We start from the raw sequence: 17,223 nt of genomic DNA, 5'->3' as shown, positions 1-17,223 counted from the left end.
AAGGAGTGCAGAGAATTTTTAAGGCAGGGACAATACTCTTTATGGTACCAAAATGATGAAATACATTACGCATTTGTGCCAACTCATAAAATGTAAAAACACTGGGTGAATCCTAGTGTTAACTGTGGACTTGAAGTGATAATGATGTGTTGGTGTAGGCTCACCAATGTTAGCAAATGGTCCACTCTGGTGTAGAATTTTGATAATGGGGGAAGCTGTGAGTATGTGGAGGTAGAGGGTATATAGGAAATACATATACCTTCTATTAACTTTTGCTGCAAACCTAAAATTGCTCTAAAAAGACAAAGCCTATGAAACTCAAAATGAAAGAGAATGCAGAGGAACTAAAATTCTGTTGAGAGCCTCAGTGTTTGTAGAAATCCATATCCTTTCCTCACATGTGATGAAAAAGTGTTTTTGAAGTACAGTTTTATGTTGACAATCATTACCTTCAAAGTTATGGAGAAACTATCCCTTTGTTTTTCTAATTTTCATTCTTGCTATTATGTCTCAACCAATTTGGGCTCCTGCTTTATAGGAGACCTTTTGTTGCTGCTGTTAATTGAGTTTGGTGTATTTTCATTCATGAGCTTCTACATTCCTTGAAACTTTTTAATTTGGAAACTCATGTTCTTCATTACTGTAATTTTTTTTGAAACACTTGATCTTTCTCCTACTCTTTTGTGTTCTTCCCTTCTGACTTTTATTTTTTCTTTTCTTTCTTTTTTAACATATTGGACTTTGTGGTCACTGTTTTTTTCTCTGTTTCTGCTTTTTAAATATTACCCTATTTTATAGTTATAAACACTTTCTCCCTTATCATGCTTTAGTCCTTTTTTTTTTACTGCATAATTTCTGTAAACATTTTAATTTTTGCCTTTTTGACTTTAGATTTCATGTTAGTCTTGGTTTTCAGTTAAATCTGTTTTTTCTGGTCATATTTATCTGTTGGGTGACTGTACGTGTTGGCTTTTGTAGGTGGAGCTTGTTGACTTTGAGTTTCATTATAACCATGACTGAGATGGACCGTATTTGGGGATCTCTGACAGTGTCCTCAGGGCTTCTGCCTAGGAAGAATATTGTTTGACATTCTTTTGGGCTGCAGGTTGATGGAGGCAGAGGGTTCTTAGCGTCAGTGTGTGTATGTGTATTTTTTGTGACCAGTGATATCACTATGATTCCTATGCTGAATCATAAAGATCTAAATTTTCAGCAATTACACACTGATTAACTTTCTTAATGTAAAAATCTACCACTGTGGTAGTTGTTTTCTGTTCCATCTGTTGTGTTTCTTTTTCTGCCTGCCTTTATATGAATTGTTTTATTTTAAAGATTCTGTCTTATCACTGTTGATTTCTTATTTTTAACTTAAAAATACTTAGTGCATGTCTTGACTTCAGAATGTATGTGTAGTCACGGTCACCTTCAAATAATAATATAGTATTCATGAGCCCAAAGTAGTAGGTTGCACAAGGGGAGCCTGCAGGGGTGTAAAAGTTCCTGTTGAGTATGTGGCTCCCAGAAGTTCTATATTCTCCTACTCACCTCCACTCAGTACTTAGCAATGTGTTGAAATTTTCTACTTATTTCTTCTTAGCTGCTTGTATAACACCTGATGTCTCTTGTTCTTCTGTTGTACTGTCTGTAAGCTGGTGATGGCATTCTCTCTGTCCTTGGGGGAGGCCTGCCTTTTCTTAGATTTAAGGATGCTTGGTCCTCTTGTGACCTTGGCTCTGGTGGATTCAAGAAAAGTTCTGCTTTGGTAACTTACCTGTTTTTTCTTCAGAAAAGAACATGACTTCTTCCAGCTTTCTATATGTTACACAAAAATAGAAATCCTAATCAGTGTTAGCGAGAAATGTAGAAATTCAAAATTTAATTGGTCATTAAACATGTGTAGTTTTGAATTTACCCCCACAGTTAATTTTATTGCAAAGATTACCAAAAGCCTTATAAATAGTTGTACTATTAGTCTATAACAATGAATGACAAATTCGGGCTGTTCTTTTTGTCAAGATGGCTCAGCCTCTGTTTCTAGTATATATTTCCTATATACCTGACCAGAATTTTCTGTGTTTCTCATTGGCCCTAGTGGCTGGAATCTTAAAGACTTCATACACTTTGTAGGCTGTTGCCATCTTTCATGGTACAATATGTGGCCGGCAAGAGTCTAGCATCCAGTAATTCTCTTTGTACCACCTAAGACAGGAGGGAACACCTGTTCCTATGGTCTCCTCTCAGTATGCACTTCGTGGGCACTTTGAAGTCTTCCCACAAATGTGGTAAATATCTTGTTTCTGAAAAGAGTCAAGAAAAGGGCTAATACTGGTCATCTTTCAGATTTAACCGTGTGTTAAAGAGAACATTCTGTTGACTGTACATACATCTCACGTACTGCTAAATGAGACCAGATGCTGGAATTACAAAGAGGTTTAACAAATTCATTTATTTGCATATAACTAATGTTGGTAATACTTTTCTAGTCAACTTGGGACTATGTATATTTGATGCTTCTATTTTCTTCGCCGTTACCTTCCCAAACCACTGTAGCTAGGATTTTGGAATCGCCAGTACAACAGTACAACATTGGCAACAAGTGCTGCATTTCATACTGATATTTGTGGCCTTTCTTTGGTCTTCTTTACATGGGTATGTTCATTCTAAAATCCAAATCTATCAGATGTCTGAAACTTTGGTATGTTTTTATGCCACCTTTTCTCTTAAAGGTATCCCTCTCTCCTCCAATTGTATTCAGTCTTTAGAGTGAGATCAGAGACCATTTCCTTTGAAAGGCCTTCTCTGATGCCTTTACACAGAATTAAGTATTTTATTTCCTGGTCTACTTATAGATATATTTCTAGTGTTGCATTTATCACATTCTGTTGCAAAATATTTGTTTTAGATCAGCCTCCTTTTTAAGAGGTGAGTTCCTTGAGGACATAATACATGTCTCATTTATCTTTATGTGCTGGTATGTAATACAGAGCTTGGACATAATTGGCACCCAGTATTATTCACCTGAATTGTTAGTCATTTTAATAGTTTTGCCTGAAATGCTTAAAAATGTTGCTTGTATTTTGCTAAGTTTATGAGAGGCTTTTCCATTCCTGTTTAATAATGGAATACTGAAATATTTTCAAGTTAAGAATAAAAATACACATTTTTAAAAATGATATGTTGACAAGTAAAATATTAAAATGAACAAGAGCTGTGACCTGCAAATATGTTGATATAAATATCAGAGTTGAAGTTTGATGGATACATGTATTTGTTAAATAAAATTCTGATACAGGGATCTTCAGCCATACTCTGAGACATTTTAGAAACATGCTTGGAAAGGTAGCTTATAATCAAAGGAAGCAAAGCATTATGTTTATTTGACCCATAAAACTATTGAGGAAGTTTAAAACTTGGGATTACAATTTTCCTACACTGTATATATTTTTTGACTTTTAGGGCACAGGTAAAATTATTGTGTATTGTGTATTGTGATTAATAAGTAGCGAATCAATTAATAAGTAGCTAATCAAAGAGTTAATGAGTTCTCTAGGCCCTATCTTTTCTGTATTGATTATGTAATTTAAAAAAAAGTTGTACTTAAAATATGTTGAAACAACTTCTCCTTTTTTTTTTTTTTTTTTTTCTATCCAGTGCAGTGACTATGACTTGGAATTTGGAACTGAATGTTTACAGTTGGCTCTAAAATATGGTCGCATTAAAGCCAAACTTGTGGAAGGATCACCTGACCTCTGGAAGGTAAGGGAGTTGGTGTTTTGCTCTGGGTCTTGGCTATGCTTGTATATCATTCCTAAAACCCATTCTGTAAGTGTAAACACTTTCTGGCTGCTTCAGGAAATGGAGAAGTGGTATAAAAATATGTGGTTTCATACTGAAAGAATATTTTGAGGAAAAAATGTATGTATGTATGTGTGTGTATGTATGTATGTATACATTAAAGGCATTCAGAGTTTCACTGGGTTATCTGAGCCATCAAAGTATGGTATCATTTCTATTTCCTTGTTTTAAGAAAATTCACTTGGAGATAATTTATTCAAATAAATTCCATTTTAGCTGATAAGATGGTTTTACTCATTGTTTTTCCTTCTCTCTCCCTATATCGTTCTATTCTGTTGCCTTATACTGCTTTGGGTTAAGGATGCAACTCTGCTTCCCAAAGTGGCAACATTTCCTTCTGGTCCCTGGGGTGGTGGCTCCAACTTGACTGGGTTAAAGAAATATCGGCCATAGTTCTGACTCTGTGGACTGGATGACTGGACCCACTTGATAGCCCCAGTGAGCAGTTGGACTCTTGAATGTAATAAGGTTTGACTCATAATGACAAATTATTTGTTTTGGAGGGAATGAAGTGATAACACTCTCATACTAAAGCTTCCTGTGGAGGATGGAGTGTTTCACAGTGTGGCTTTCGTTTGTATAAAGGTGGAAATGTGTCGAACTGAACGATCTATTCTGGAATAGGGTAGGGTTGTTTTCTTTTTTCAAGTATTGCTGCTTTTGAAATATGGGATGAAAATTTATAAATGTCATACTGATATTTGTATCTAAATCTGGTTAGGAAAGATTCATTTTAACTCTAAGATTTTATGAATCCAAAGGCATATTTCCCCATTGACTTGAAAACAAACCAGAAAGCAAACCTACTAAGTTCATTAGGTATTATGTATGTTAAACTGAAGGGCCTTGCTGCATTCTAAGATTGTCTCATACACACTTGAAATGTTCTGAAATTACAAAATATTGGCATGTCTGGATTATTGGCTGGTGAAGAAAATCCATGCAATATTATTGTTTTTTTTAAGGGTATCCAAATGTCATCAATCCAGCAGGCAAATATTTTATTCATTCTGTGTATTCTTTTCTATATGTGGCTCTGATGGTGATGAACATATTGTGAGGACTGTGGTGTTTACCAAGTAGATGTTTTGTTCAAGATGCTGACTCCTATCTCTGTAAGGCCCCTTTTGACTGTGTGCTAAATAAATTTGTAGGCAGAGGGAGAAGGGAGTGAAAACTCGCAGACAACATGTTAACATAACACTCCCTGACCTCATTTTTGATGTCTTAGGGGGTGTGGTGATCTATCTCTGTGGGTGTTCAGAGCCTTTTTGAAACTTGTCAAGTGCCCTGAGATTTGCAGATGAAAGTAAAGTAACACATTGCTCTTGAAATTTTCCACTTGTTCCTCACCAATTTATTTCAATTAAAAAAAATAATTGTGAAATCTCATATTTCACTGCTTTCTCCAGCAACACAGTTTTAGCGCTCACATCTTGGTGCTTGGCTTCCCTTTCATGGGCACCAATGTCTGTGCCCAGAGTCAGGGATTGGCCTTGCCAAGTGCTTCTCATCATTCCCCTTGTGAGTCATTTCATGATGCTGTTACTGGTTAAATTGTGTCCCCCACAAACTTATGTTCAAGTTTAACTTAACTCCTGCACTTGAGAAAGAGACCTTATTTGGAAAGTATCTTTACAGGGGACATAGGTGGCTCAGTCACTCGAGCATCCAACTCTTGATTTCAGCTCAGGTCATGATCTCATGGTTGTGAGTTCGATTCCTGCTTTGGGCTCTGCGCTGACCACACAAAGCCTGCTTTTGGGATCCTCTCCCCGCCCCTCCCCCCCACTCTGCCCCTCCCCTGCTCTTGCTGTCTCTCTTTCTTTCTAAAAATAAACAAACATTAAAACAAAAAACATCTTTACAGATCTAATGAAGTTAAGATGAGGTCTTAGTGTCATCGAGTAGGCCCTGAATTCAACAGAGAAGAATAGCCAAAGGGGGAGAGAGATAAAGGGAGGATGCCAGTGACTAATGATGGAGGCAGAGACTGGAGTGCTGCCTCTACACGCAAAGGAAAGCCAAGTGGGAAGAGGCCTGGAAGCATTCTTTGACACATCAAGCTTTCAGAGGGGGACATGGCCCTGCTGACATCTTGATTTGGGACTTCCTGCCTCCCGTACTGTGAGAGAATAGTCTCAAAGCCACCCAGTTTGTGGTTGGTTATGGTAACCCTGGGAAACTAATAAACATTCCACAAGCTTAGGCCCAGAGGGATCAGCCTTATAGTATCAGTTTACAAACCTGAAGGGATAGGGGGAAGCCCGTTTTCTTTACAATGTTTGAAGAATGGGATCTTGGATTCTAAAAGGGTCCTTAACACAATGGATTGGGCAAAAAGTCTTTTAACGTCAGTGAGGATGTCTTTTATAGATACCACATTTCTTCTGTTGATGTGAAATTATTTCGAGTACAAATACTGTAGTTGTTGCAGCTTCTATGTTTCCTCTTCCTCCTGTCTCTCATTGTCTTCCTCCGCAACCCCCACCCGCAGCTTTTTTCTTGTTGCTGATATTTTCCTAGCTGTTGGTATCACCTTGTTGAGCATCTGGATGACATTGTGTGAACTGTCTTCAGTATAAAGGCTTCTCATTTAATTTTGAGGTCCTGGCATTTTGTCTGCGTAAAAGTTTTTCAGTTTCTCTTTAAACCAAAGCAATGGAATCTACACTTAGAACTTAGTGTTCTAATTCTATACTAGCACTAAAGATGCTGCCATTTTTTAAAAATATAGATCTGAAAGAATATTTAGTACAAGGAGGCTAAAACTGATACTGGAATCAGATGGCTGAGCCAAGTACCTGGCACGTGATTCACAAATCTTGACAGGCTGAAAAATGCATTTCAGGAGTCATTTTACAACCATAAAAAAGTAAGGCAAGGGAGGATTCTGAAACATGGATCCAGGATACATTTCCCTACCCCTCAGAAGTCAGGGAGTTGTCTCCCACCGTGATGTGAGGAGTGACTAGGCATGTCTCATGCCTGTAGAACTCTTTGAACTGCCACCAGAAATCCCAAGAGGGACATTTTGTATTTTACATACTTTTTTGTAAAAGTAAATGCAAGAAGTAAATGCTCAGAGTTAGGCCACCTCTCTTGGAGTAGCTCCTCTGTGGCCTGGAGGAAACATTTAAATCACCGTGCAGGGTAGAGGATGTCCCCCACTCCCTGGGACAAAGAAGAGAGCAGGACTGATTTCTGGAGTAGGAATTGGCTCGCTTCCTTTCCCTTGAGGGGTTGTGCCTTGCGAGGCCTTAGTGAACACATTATTACTTTTACAAAGTTTCATCTAGTAGACATAAGAACTTCTCCTTTAGTTTATAATTGTACCATATTTTTGTCCCAATATATTTAAATACATGCTCACTACACTATACAGACTAATTGAATAGGTTTTTTGTTTTTAAATGTTAGAACTATCCTTAAGGCATAAAAGATTTATAACCAGGTATTAAAGAAATTCAACTGTGTTCCATTGTCTGAAAATACTTGTTTAGGAGGAGCTTCTGAATTGTTTGAGTCATCACATATTACTGGAATAACTGACTTTTCAGGAATCCTTTTGATGAGAACTACCTTTTTTTTTTTTTTAAGATCCAAGTGTTCTGCCATCTTTGTTTAAAACAGAAGAAACAAAATAGTCTCACTTCTTAATTTCAAAAATGCAATGTGGTGACCTTGTTTATTTTCAGAGGTTTTCATCTAGTCATCCAGTGTAGACGAAAGAATATCTTCAGATAGATCCAATTGATGAAATAAATAAAATCAATATATCCCCAAATCCAAATTTGTGTCTAATAACACACCATACTCTATTTTTAAAATTTATTGTTTTCAGGCTTCTAATCATTGCAGTGACATATTCATTTTCTTACAAGGTAAAAGATGGGAAAGATAGGGATTACGTGTTCTCTAATTTACCGAAGACGGTGGCCAACTGAACTGGGCACTGAGAAATCTAAATTCCTACATCGAGTGCTGACACCGAGCAACACAAGAAGGTGTGATGGTGGTGGTCTTGGGGACCCACCCTGAGGCAGCTGAGGGAGCCCTGGCCACGGAACCAGAAGACCACCGCTCTGGCTCTGAGTTTCAAGCTTCTTTTCCATGGAGTAGTTTTTTCCTGCAGTTACACACTTAGCTCAGATGAAATACTGCACAGAAGCACAAAGAAAAGAGACAGAATGGATAGCTGTGGGGCACATTCGGGGCCCTGAGCCTCAGGCGCACAGAGCACCTGCCCTGGTCTTCAGGCGGCTCCTGAGCCTCTACTGAGTGGTGTGAAAATGAGTGATGGAAGAGAGCCTCAATCCTCTGATTCACTTAAGGGTTGATGTTTTAAAGTAACGAATTTTCATAATGCATTGTGCAAGGTCAAAGGAAAACTACAGATCATGCTGACAGAAGGAAATCAACTTCAAAACTGATCTAATAAACTTTAGAAAATTAAAAAAATAAGGCAAGGGCAACCCATATTACGGTAAAAGTTTGACAGAAAAAGTATAACTCATCAGTTCAGAATTACAGCATTTTCCAGTACTGTTTGTTCCCTTTGAAGTACGTTAACTTTCAATTAGGAAAAAAAGAAAGCTATTTTTAAATGCAGTATTTTACGAGTTTGTGAGAAACATTTTGTACTTTATTTTCATTAAATCTGTGTTTGGTGAGAAGTGGAGTTCAAGTAGTAGATGTAAGGCATTATGTAGAAGATATTAGTAAAAAATAAAAGCTTTAATCTGTGTATAGTCAGTATCTACAGCCTGCAAGAAAGAGTAGACAAAAGGAAATGGAGGAGTCTTTGTTGTTTATACGGTTAATGATTTAATAATAGTGGAGAAAGGACCTTTAGGTGATAAAAATGTGTGTCTTACTAAGATTGATTGCAATGCAAAACTTTTAAGTGTTGCAAGAATGCTAGAAAAGGGATTTTAGGATTTGAGACCAATTTTTCTGTAAGTTAAAAAAATGTGTCAAAATCTCCTTGAAAAAAAAAAACAGTATAAGGTACTTTCATAGTTCCTCTATTTTAATTTTGAATGCAGTTTTATTCCTTATAGCAGGAAAGAATACAAAATGAATAATGGTAATTAGGCCGTTCAGGTCTAAGTTTGCCCTACGCAGCAGAAAATTATTACAGAAAAACACTAGTGTCTCATTTGAATTACAAATATTGAAGCCTGATTTTAGATACCTAGCTGACTTTGGTTTTTCAAGAACACAGAAGAAGAACTTACTTGATGCATTTCTTCTAAGAAAATTTCTCCACCAAAATGTTGTTTTCATAGGTTAAGGCATTTTGCTCCTTCTTTTCATTCTCTATTCCCAAAACAGAATAGGACCTAGAACATAGTAGTTATTTGATAAACTTTTGTTGAATGAATGAATGAGATCAATATAGTGTTTAATTTGGTGAATACATCTGTTTTGTATCCAGATAATGGAATTATATTGTGGATCAGGAACTATTGTACTAGTTTTGGTTGGTATATGCTTGTTTTGGCAATGATGTAGCAATGCCATATTTGACTTTAATAGTTTAGTTGAAGGCTCAAGCAGCTTTCTATCTTAGGTTAGTTACTACTTTTTGTTTGTTTTTTTAAGTGTATTATTTTGAGAGAGAGCAGGCAAGCCAGTGGGGGAGGGGAAGAGAGAGAGGGGGAGAGAGAGAGAGAAGCCCAAGTAGGCTGCTTGCTGTCAGTGCAGAGCCTGATTCCTGGCTGAAACCCACGAACCATGAAATCATGACCTGAGCCAAAGTTTGTCACTCAACTGACTGAGCCACCCAGGCACCCCTGTTAGCTACTACTTTAATTTTGAATTTTAGGGTATAGTTTTGCATCGGGATTTACCTACCAGGATAAAGGCATAGCAGGGGAGTCTATTTTGAGTAGAAGTGCCCTGAGCAACTTGGGCTGAACACAGTTTCTATAGAAGTCTAGTTATGAGATAATCTGAAGGAAAAGAAGTATGAGTAACAGATACAGAAATACACTAATTTGTTAAGGATTTTTCAAAGTGTGTTTTTAGACCCTTTTCATCAAAATCATCTGGGTACTTTAATGGTAAACTAACTCCTAAGCTTATAGTACTTATCAATGTAGTACTTAGCTTCTAGGTTTTTCAATTCTGATGTGAGAACTAATTCTGCAGACCCATACACCTGACAGGCTCTATTTGAACTCATGGCTGTGTTCTGGGAAGTATGTGCCATTGGACTAAAGCAGGTTACAGTTAGAAGGAGGATGTATATATGTTCTTAAGGAAAGATAATGATTGTTCTTATGTACATGATGGTACCATCTAGTCTCTATTAGATGCATATGTCAATAAAAAGCTTGAAACGTGAACCTTGTCTACATAAAGATCTCCGTTCAGAATGAAGTCTCTCTTAATGTGAATTAATCTTTTTTTAAAATTTATTTTTGAGAACGTGTACAAGTGGGGGAGGGGCAGAGAGGTAGAGACACGCAGAAGCAGGTTTCAGGCTCTGAGCTGTCAGCACAGAACCGCATGCGGGTCTCGAGCTTGTGAACCGCGAGATCATGACTCCAGCTGAGTCAGACGTGTAACTGACTGAGCCACCCGGGCACCCCTTAATGTGAATGAATCTTTGAGAATCATCTCATTTGAACTAAAAATGCAATTTTGTGATTTTTTTGTTACACATACTTTTCTTCCTTCCTTACACCATAAAACTTTACTATGAAACAGTAATAACCTCCAGTGCTGGTGCTTTTATTTAAACACTACCACGTTGTCTTGGAAATAGTATTTGAATTATATTAATAAGATTTTGGTAACCACTGCCACATAATATCTCAATTTAAAGATCTAAAATCCAATATTAAGCAGTTTGCAGAAATAGAATATATTTTTCTGAACTTGGTAATGTTGTTATAATTTATAAATTGTCCATAGTATGTGTTCATAGTTTCTCCATAATAATTTCCTTTGGGGCATAATTTTATTGCTCTCACATTCCTTCCTGGTCTGTTAAGTCTAATGACTTTTTTTTTTTTTTTGGTCCTTTAGGTGACCTACAAACGAGACCTGTATGCAGCTGAATCGATTATTAAGGGTATGTTTGGCCTTGTGACTGTCAGTTCCTGTGTTTCAAAAATGTAAGCCAGTTTAGAATTTCTCATGACATTTTAAATCCCAGAATTCTCAGAAGTATAAATGCCTGTAGGCCACAGAGGTCTGTGATTTGGTGTTTTTGGAAAACAATTACATTTTGTGTTTCCTGCTTGTGAAATATCACTTATTATTTATGTCACATTAGTTTTAATTTTTATAGAGGAAATACTTAGAAAAGGATGGGACCCTGGGGCGCTTGGGTGGCTCAGTAGGTTAAGCGTTCAACTTAGGCTCAGGTCATGATCTTGCGGTTTGTGAGTTCGGGCCCCGCGTTGGGCTCTGTGCTGACACCTCAGAGCCTGCAGCCTGCTTCACATTCTCTGTCTCCCTCTCTCTCTGTCCCTCTCCTGCTCATATTCTGTCTGTCTCTGTCTCTCAAAAATAAATAAACGTTAAAAAAAAATTAAAAAAAAGAAAAGGATGGTATCCTTATACTATTAGAAGTAAAAACTAATTTTAATTAACTTAGGATACTTACTTTTATGAAGAGGCCAGCTTCCACTGCACCCCTTAGAACACTGCCACACTAGTACACTGTATATCATGTTCGTATGAAGCTATTTTTCCCCCAACTAGAGAAGTAAAGCTAGATGATTTGTTAAATTTCAGTTTTGACAATAACTGTGATTTTGTTTTGGAATTTAGATACTACACGTGTAATAACCCCTTTATCATTGTTTTTCGTCTCCCATCTACACCAAGGTAGTTTATTTGATTATCAACAAATATTTGTTGTTGTGCTGAACACCGTGCTGGGAATGCACTGATGATGCACCAAGGACGTTGAGTGTGTATCTTGGCAGCCTCTGTCACTTAAATCAGTGTTTCTTAATCCTAGCACCCTTGGTATTTGACGTCAGGTAATTCTTTGTGGTGGAGACTGTTTGATCCGTGGTAGGTTGTTGAACAGCATGCCTGGCCTGTATTCACTAGGCACCTGAGGTACTCTTCCCCTGGATGCAACATCTAAGATGTATCTTGAGAGAATCACTGTTAGAAAACCGTTGTCCTAAGGGGTGCCTGAGTGGCTGGGTTGGTTAGGTGTCCAACCTCAGCTTAGGTTATGATCTCATAGTTCAAGTCCTGCATTGGGCTCTGTACTCACAGCTCAGAGCCTGGAGCCTGCTTCAGATTCGGTGTCTCCCTCTCTGTCTCTGTCTCTCTCTCTGCCCCCTCCCCCCCACACGCGCTATCTCTCAAAAATGAATAAATGTTAAAACAAATTAAAAAATCTGTGGTCCTAGCAAAAATTACAGTGCTAATCCTGAAGCAGGTGTGGTGCTTTACAGTCTGTTACTGACTCCTTTGAAATAAAGGATTGACCTGTGTGCTTAGGTTTTGACTGAGAGCTGAATGTCTGTATTCATGCTTGGAAGTTGAAAAAAAAAATGCCGAATCTGAATTCTCAATGCATCCGTTATGTTAAGTAGGTTTTCCCCAAATTTTGAATTATCAATTGGCTTCCCATTCACAAAACTGAAATCTTTTCTCTGGTCATGACATTGTATGTTTGTAATTTACCCTTAAGGTTTTTGTCCTTCAAGAATATTGTGTTTCAAACCATTAACGTACCATTATTTATACATCTGTGTATCTGTGTATGCAAACAGATCATCTATAGCTGTAAATCAAAATGTCCACATGTATTTACACAATAAGCAGGCATTATGTAAACATTACTGTGGACAAGTTGGCTAAACCATGATGTGGTTACTTATGCTCTCAGCACATGGAAATAGAAAACTAGTCTGGTTTCCTTACACAATCATACCTTTGTTACCTAGGTAAAATGGACATGACTTACTTTGTGAGTAGTTGATAAGTGGTCCTACTGAGGATTCTACAAATTATATTTGCCTAGTGTTTATCAGATCAGGATTCTTATAAAAGTCTACATTTGAAGTATAATTGTAGGGATTATACTTTTGGAAATTGTATAGAGATAAATTGCTTTTCTTATTTACACAACATGTTTTAGTGTGCTATTTTTATTTTTATTTTCAGTAAAAAATTTAATGTTTATTTTTGAGAGGGACACAGCATGAATGGGGGAGGGGCAGAAAGAGAGGGAGACACAGAATCCAAAGCTGTCAGCACAGAGCTTGATATGGGGCTCGAACCCATGAACTGTCAGATCATGACCTGGGTTGAAGTCGGACACTTAACTGTTGGAGCCACCCAGGTGCCCTTATTTTTATTTGTAAAGTATTTTTTAAAAAAGTAGTCTTTTATTCTCAGAGTAACTAATATGACTGGATGGAAAGAGCTCATCAATGATCTCCAAGGTTTTCCTTATGCTCTAGGGTTTGCATTTCTATCTTCCCAGGAGATTGTGATGTTGTGGATATACTGGGAGGGCCACTGCTCTGGGGCCTCCTCTACTCTAAGTGTGGGCTTCTAGATCAACAGAGTTGAGGTTACCTGAAAACTCGAATGCAGAATGTGTGACCCCACCACATTAAATCAGGATATGAATTTTAACAAAAACTCTGGATCATTAGTTTGTATGTTAAATTCTGGAAACATTCCTCTAGGCTGCTCTTGAGTCTTTCATAGATCATTTCTTTTCAGATAATATTATTACTGCATTAAGAGCTTGAAGTCTTACTGTACTTTATCAGCTCCAAATGTTTGTTTGCATACCTGAAATGGCTACGTACCTTTGTGACTTGCACTAATTCTAGTTCTGAGGCCTGATAGGAGAAACAAACATGTGTGACATAGGCCAACGAATACCCTTGGATTTGTTTAAATAAAATATGATATATAGTAGAGTGAGCTACATACTCATCTCTTTGCCTTTTCCTAGTAAATGTTCAAAATATTTTTCTAGACACTACTATAACATGGCATTTATTGGGTACTAACTTTGTGTCAGACAATGTTTAAAGCATTTCATGGGTATCATCTCTTGGTTCTCCAAGAACTTAATGATGTAAGTTGTGTCACTGTGTCCATATTGGAATAAATAATCAAGGGTTCTAAGCAAGTACTGCTTTAAGACAGAAAATAAATTCTTAAACCACAAGTTTCTATCTTCAGTAGTTTATCTCTTAATGCAGCTGTTGCCTCTTTTTTTGCTTATGCAGAGATTGTTAAAACTGTCTTCTCTGAAATTCTTGGACTGCATGTGTTTTGAAATTTGGAATACTGATTTTTTTTCAGAAGTTCATGCAGCACCCAACAAGTCACATCAGTAGTGGAGATTAAGGACCTTGCCACATAATGGAAATTAGGATGCAAGAATGTTTATATCTAGTACAGGAGTGAAGAGTATGACGCATCTAGTCCAAATTCAGGTCTTATTTTACCACCAAATTTATATAGGAAAACCATGATTAAATTTGCTATTTTAAGGCAATCTTGGATTTCAGCATTGACCATTACTTGGTGTCATACGCTTCTAGATTGACTCTGTGAAGATGAGAGGATGTCTCTTCTTTTTTCTTATGTAGCCTGTAACACTGAGTTTAACTGAATGGACTTGTATGTTGTAGGCTATGGCAAGGTTTTGTTCCTTCGAGTCGAAAATATTTAAATGATGGGGACAAGTGGCCTTTTTCTCCAACCATACCACTTTACCTGCTTCTGACAGGTGCATATTGAGACCCCCATGTATCAGTCCCTATATTACATATATATTTTCTCAAAGATGATATAAAAGATGATATAAAATCACATGTATGACTTTTATGTCAAAGTTGAAAACCAGGGTTTGGAATAGATGGCACTTATAACATTTAAATACATTACCTCTTTTTTTTTTTTTTAACTATAATGCTATAATAGAGATAATATTCCTCCCCTTTTGGAGATGAGTTAAACAGATGTTTAGATTTAGTACTTTTCTCTTGGTCACACAGTAAGAACAAGATGCACAATTTAAACCCAGTTCTCTTCTTGTCTTTAAGTCTGACTTTGCTCGGGGCGTGGCCACTTGGCACCTCTGATTCATGAGTTACTCATGCTGAGTACTGTAGTGGATATTAGCTTCATTAGTGCTCTTTTAGCCAGGATAGCCTAGGGTTTATAAAATTCAGCCTATCCGAATCTGACTGTGGCCTGATGAAGAGTGTCCAACCACACAGTCGAAGGTGGACATGTTCTCTTATAGTGCTGCGCTAACCACACAGTGTATTCTTCTAGAGAGTGTGGGAAAAACATAAAACATAATACTAAAATAGTAGATTTCTAGACATGCCCAAAGGATAAGTAAAAATAAAAACTCAAAGCAATAGTTTCAAAATGATTGGTTGGTTACTGTTTAGTTTTGTTCTTTGTTAATTCTGGTAGTTGAATGTTCATCTAGCCATACCAGTTGTCCATTTCCAAGATGAAGGTTGGAAGTTTTCATTCTGTAAATCGTCCTTCCCCAGCTGCTTTTTCACTTGAATTCCAATCATTGCTGCTCAACAAATTACCTTCTGATGAAAGCATTTTCTTGTATAGGTATTTTAAGACTCTATAAAACATTTCTTGTTTTATGGCCTGTCTCACAAGTGCATTTTGTACTCCCCAATTTATTTCTCACTAGAATAACATCCATGTTTTGGTCCATCTGAATGTTTGTTAAAGTCCATTTTTTGTTGCTGTTGTTGTTGTTGTTCAGTGTGGGAATTTTGATGTAACTAACCTTAACCAAGCTTTTGACTAAAATTGTGGCTTGTAGCGTCTAGAAATTTGACTTCTATTTTTGTATTTTTAGATAAGTCGTATTTTGAGGTTTATTTTAGCATCAGTATATTTATATAGATTTGCATCTATAGTGAAGTATTTGATAATAGTAAATGTGTATATAAAGTGTTCTATTTGTTCACACAATTGTGTGTGTTGAAAATCATATAGTTAATCACAAATTTACTGTGAGGTAAAACAAAGCATCGTTTTTTGTATTTTGTTTTTTATAGTTAAAACAATTTTTTTTTTAAATTTATTTTTGGGACAGAGAGAGACAGAGCATGAACGGGGGAGGGGCAGAGAGAGAGGGAGACACAGAATCGGAAACAGGCTCCAGGCTCCAAGCCATCAGCCCAGAGCCTGACGCGGGGCTTGAACTCACGGACCGCGAGATCGTGACCTGGCTGAAGTCAGACGCTTAACCGACTGCGCCACCCAGGCGCCCCTAAAACAATTTTTTTAAATGTGTATTTAAAGAGAGACAGAGAGCGAGAAAGGGAAGAGCAGAGAGAGAGAGGGAGACACAGAATCTGAAGCAGGCTCCAGGCTGTGAGCTGTCAGCACAGAGCCTGATGTGGGGCTTAAACTCAGTGACCAGGAGATTATGACCTGAGCCGAGGTTGGACGCTTCACTGACTGAGCCACTCAGGCATCCCTTAATGTTTTTATTTAGGTAGGGGGCATCTGGGTGGCTTACTTGGTTAGGTGTCTGACTTGATTTTAGCTCAGGTCATGATCTCATGGTTCCTGAGATCGAGCCCCATGTCATACTTCACACTGACGGCACAGACCCTGCTCGGGATTCTCTATTTCTGCACCTCCCCTGCTCACACATGCACTGTGTCTCTCAAAACAAATAAACATTTAAAAAAAAGGTACTTAAATTCCATTTAAACAGACAGTGACCATTAGTTTCATGTGTACAATATAGTGATTCAACAATTCCATACAACACCCGGTGCTCATCACAGCAAGTTCCATCCTTAATCCCCATCACCTATTTAACCTATCCCCCACCCAACTACCTCACCTCTCCTCTCATAACCATCAGTTCTCTATAATAATTAAGGGATTGTTTCTTGGTTTGTCTCTCTCTTGTTTTTCCTTTGCTCATGTGTTATGGTTTTTAAATTCTACAAAAGTGAAATCATGTGGTATTTGTCCTTCTGTGACTTATTTCACTTAGCATAATGCTCTCTAGCTACAACCATGTTGTTGCAAATGGCAAGGTTACATTCATTTTTATGGTTGAATAATATTCTCTTGTATATATACCACATTTTTATCCATCAATTGATGGGTACTTGGACTATTTCATAGTTTGACACTTGTAAATAATGCTGCTATAAACAGAGAGGTGCATGTATCCCTTTGGATTATTGTTTTTGTATTCTTTGGATGAATACCCAGTAGTGCGATTGCTGGATCGTAGGATAATATTATTTTTAACTTTTTGAGGAACCTCCATACTGTTTTCCAGAGTGGCTGCACCAGTTTGCATTCCCACAAACAGTGCAAGAGGGTTCCCCTTTCTCCACACCCTCAGCA

At 37.4% G+C, this 17,223-nt stretch overlaps 1 protein-coding gene across 2 annotated transcripts in view; it reads left to right on the top strand.

Annotated features, from left to right (window-relative positions):
• Window positions 1-17,223, top strand: part of CRPPA (CDP-L-ribitol pyrophosphorylase A) — a 325,460-nt gene that overhangs the window by 103,969 nt on the left and 204,268 nt on the right. For both annotated transcript variants that reach the window (XM_043589017.1, XM_043589018.1), the window contains exons 4-5: window positions 3,652-3,756; window positions 10,894-10,939. In XM_043589017.1, the coding sequence (XP_043444952.1) occupies window positions 3,652-3,756; window positions 10,894-10,939 (151 nt within the window). The remainder of the gene's footprint in view (window positions 1-3,651; window positions 3,757-10,893; window positions 10,940-17,223) is intronic.

The sequence above is a fragment of the Prionailurus bengalensis genome, chromosome A2, assembly GCF_016509475.1.
Source record: "Prionailurus bengalensis isolate Pbe53 chromosome A2, Fcat_Pben_1.1_paternal_pri, whole genome shotgun sequence".
Taxonomy (NCBI): domain Eukaryota; kingdom Metazoa; phylum Chordata; class Mammalia; order Carnivora; family Felidae; genus Prionailurus; species Prionailurus bengalensis.
Note: the sequence above shows the minus strand (reverse complement) of the source record. Positions and strands in the feature narration are given on the sequence as shown.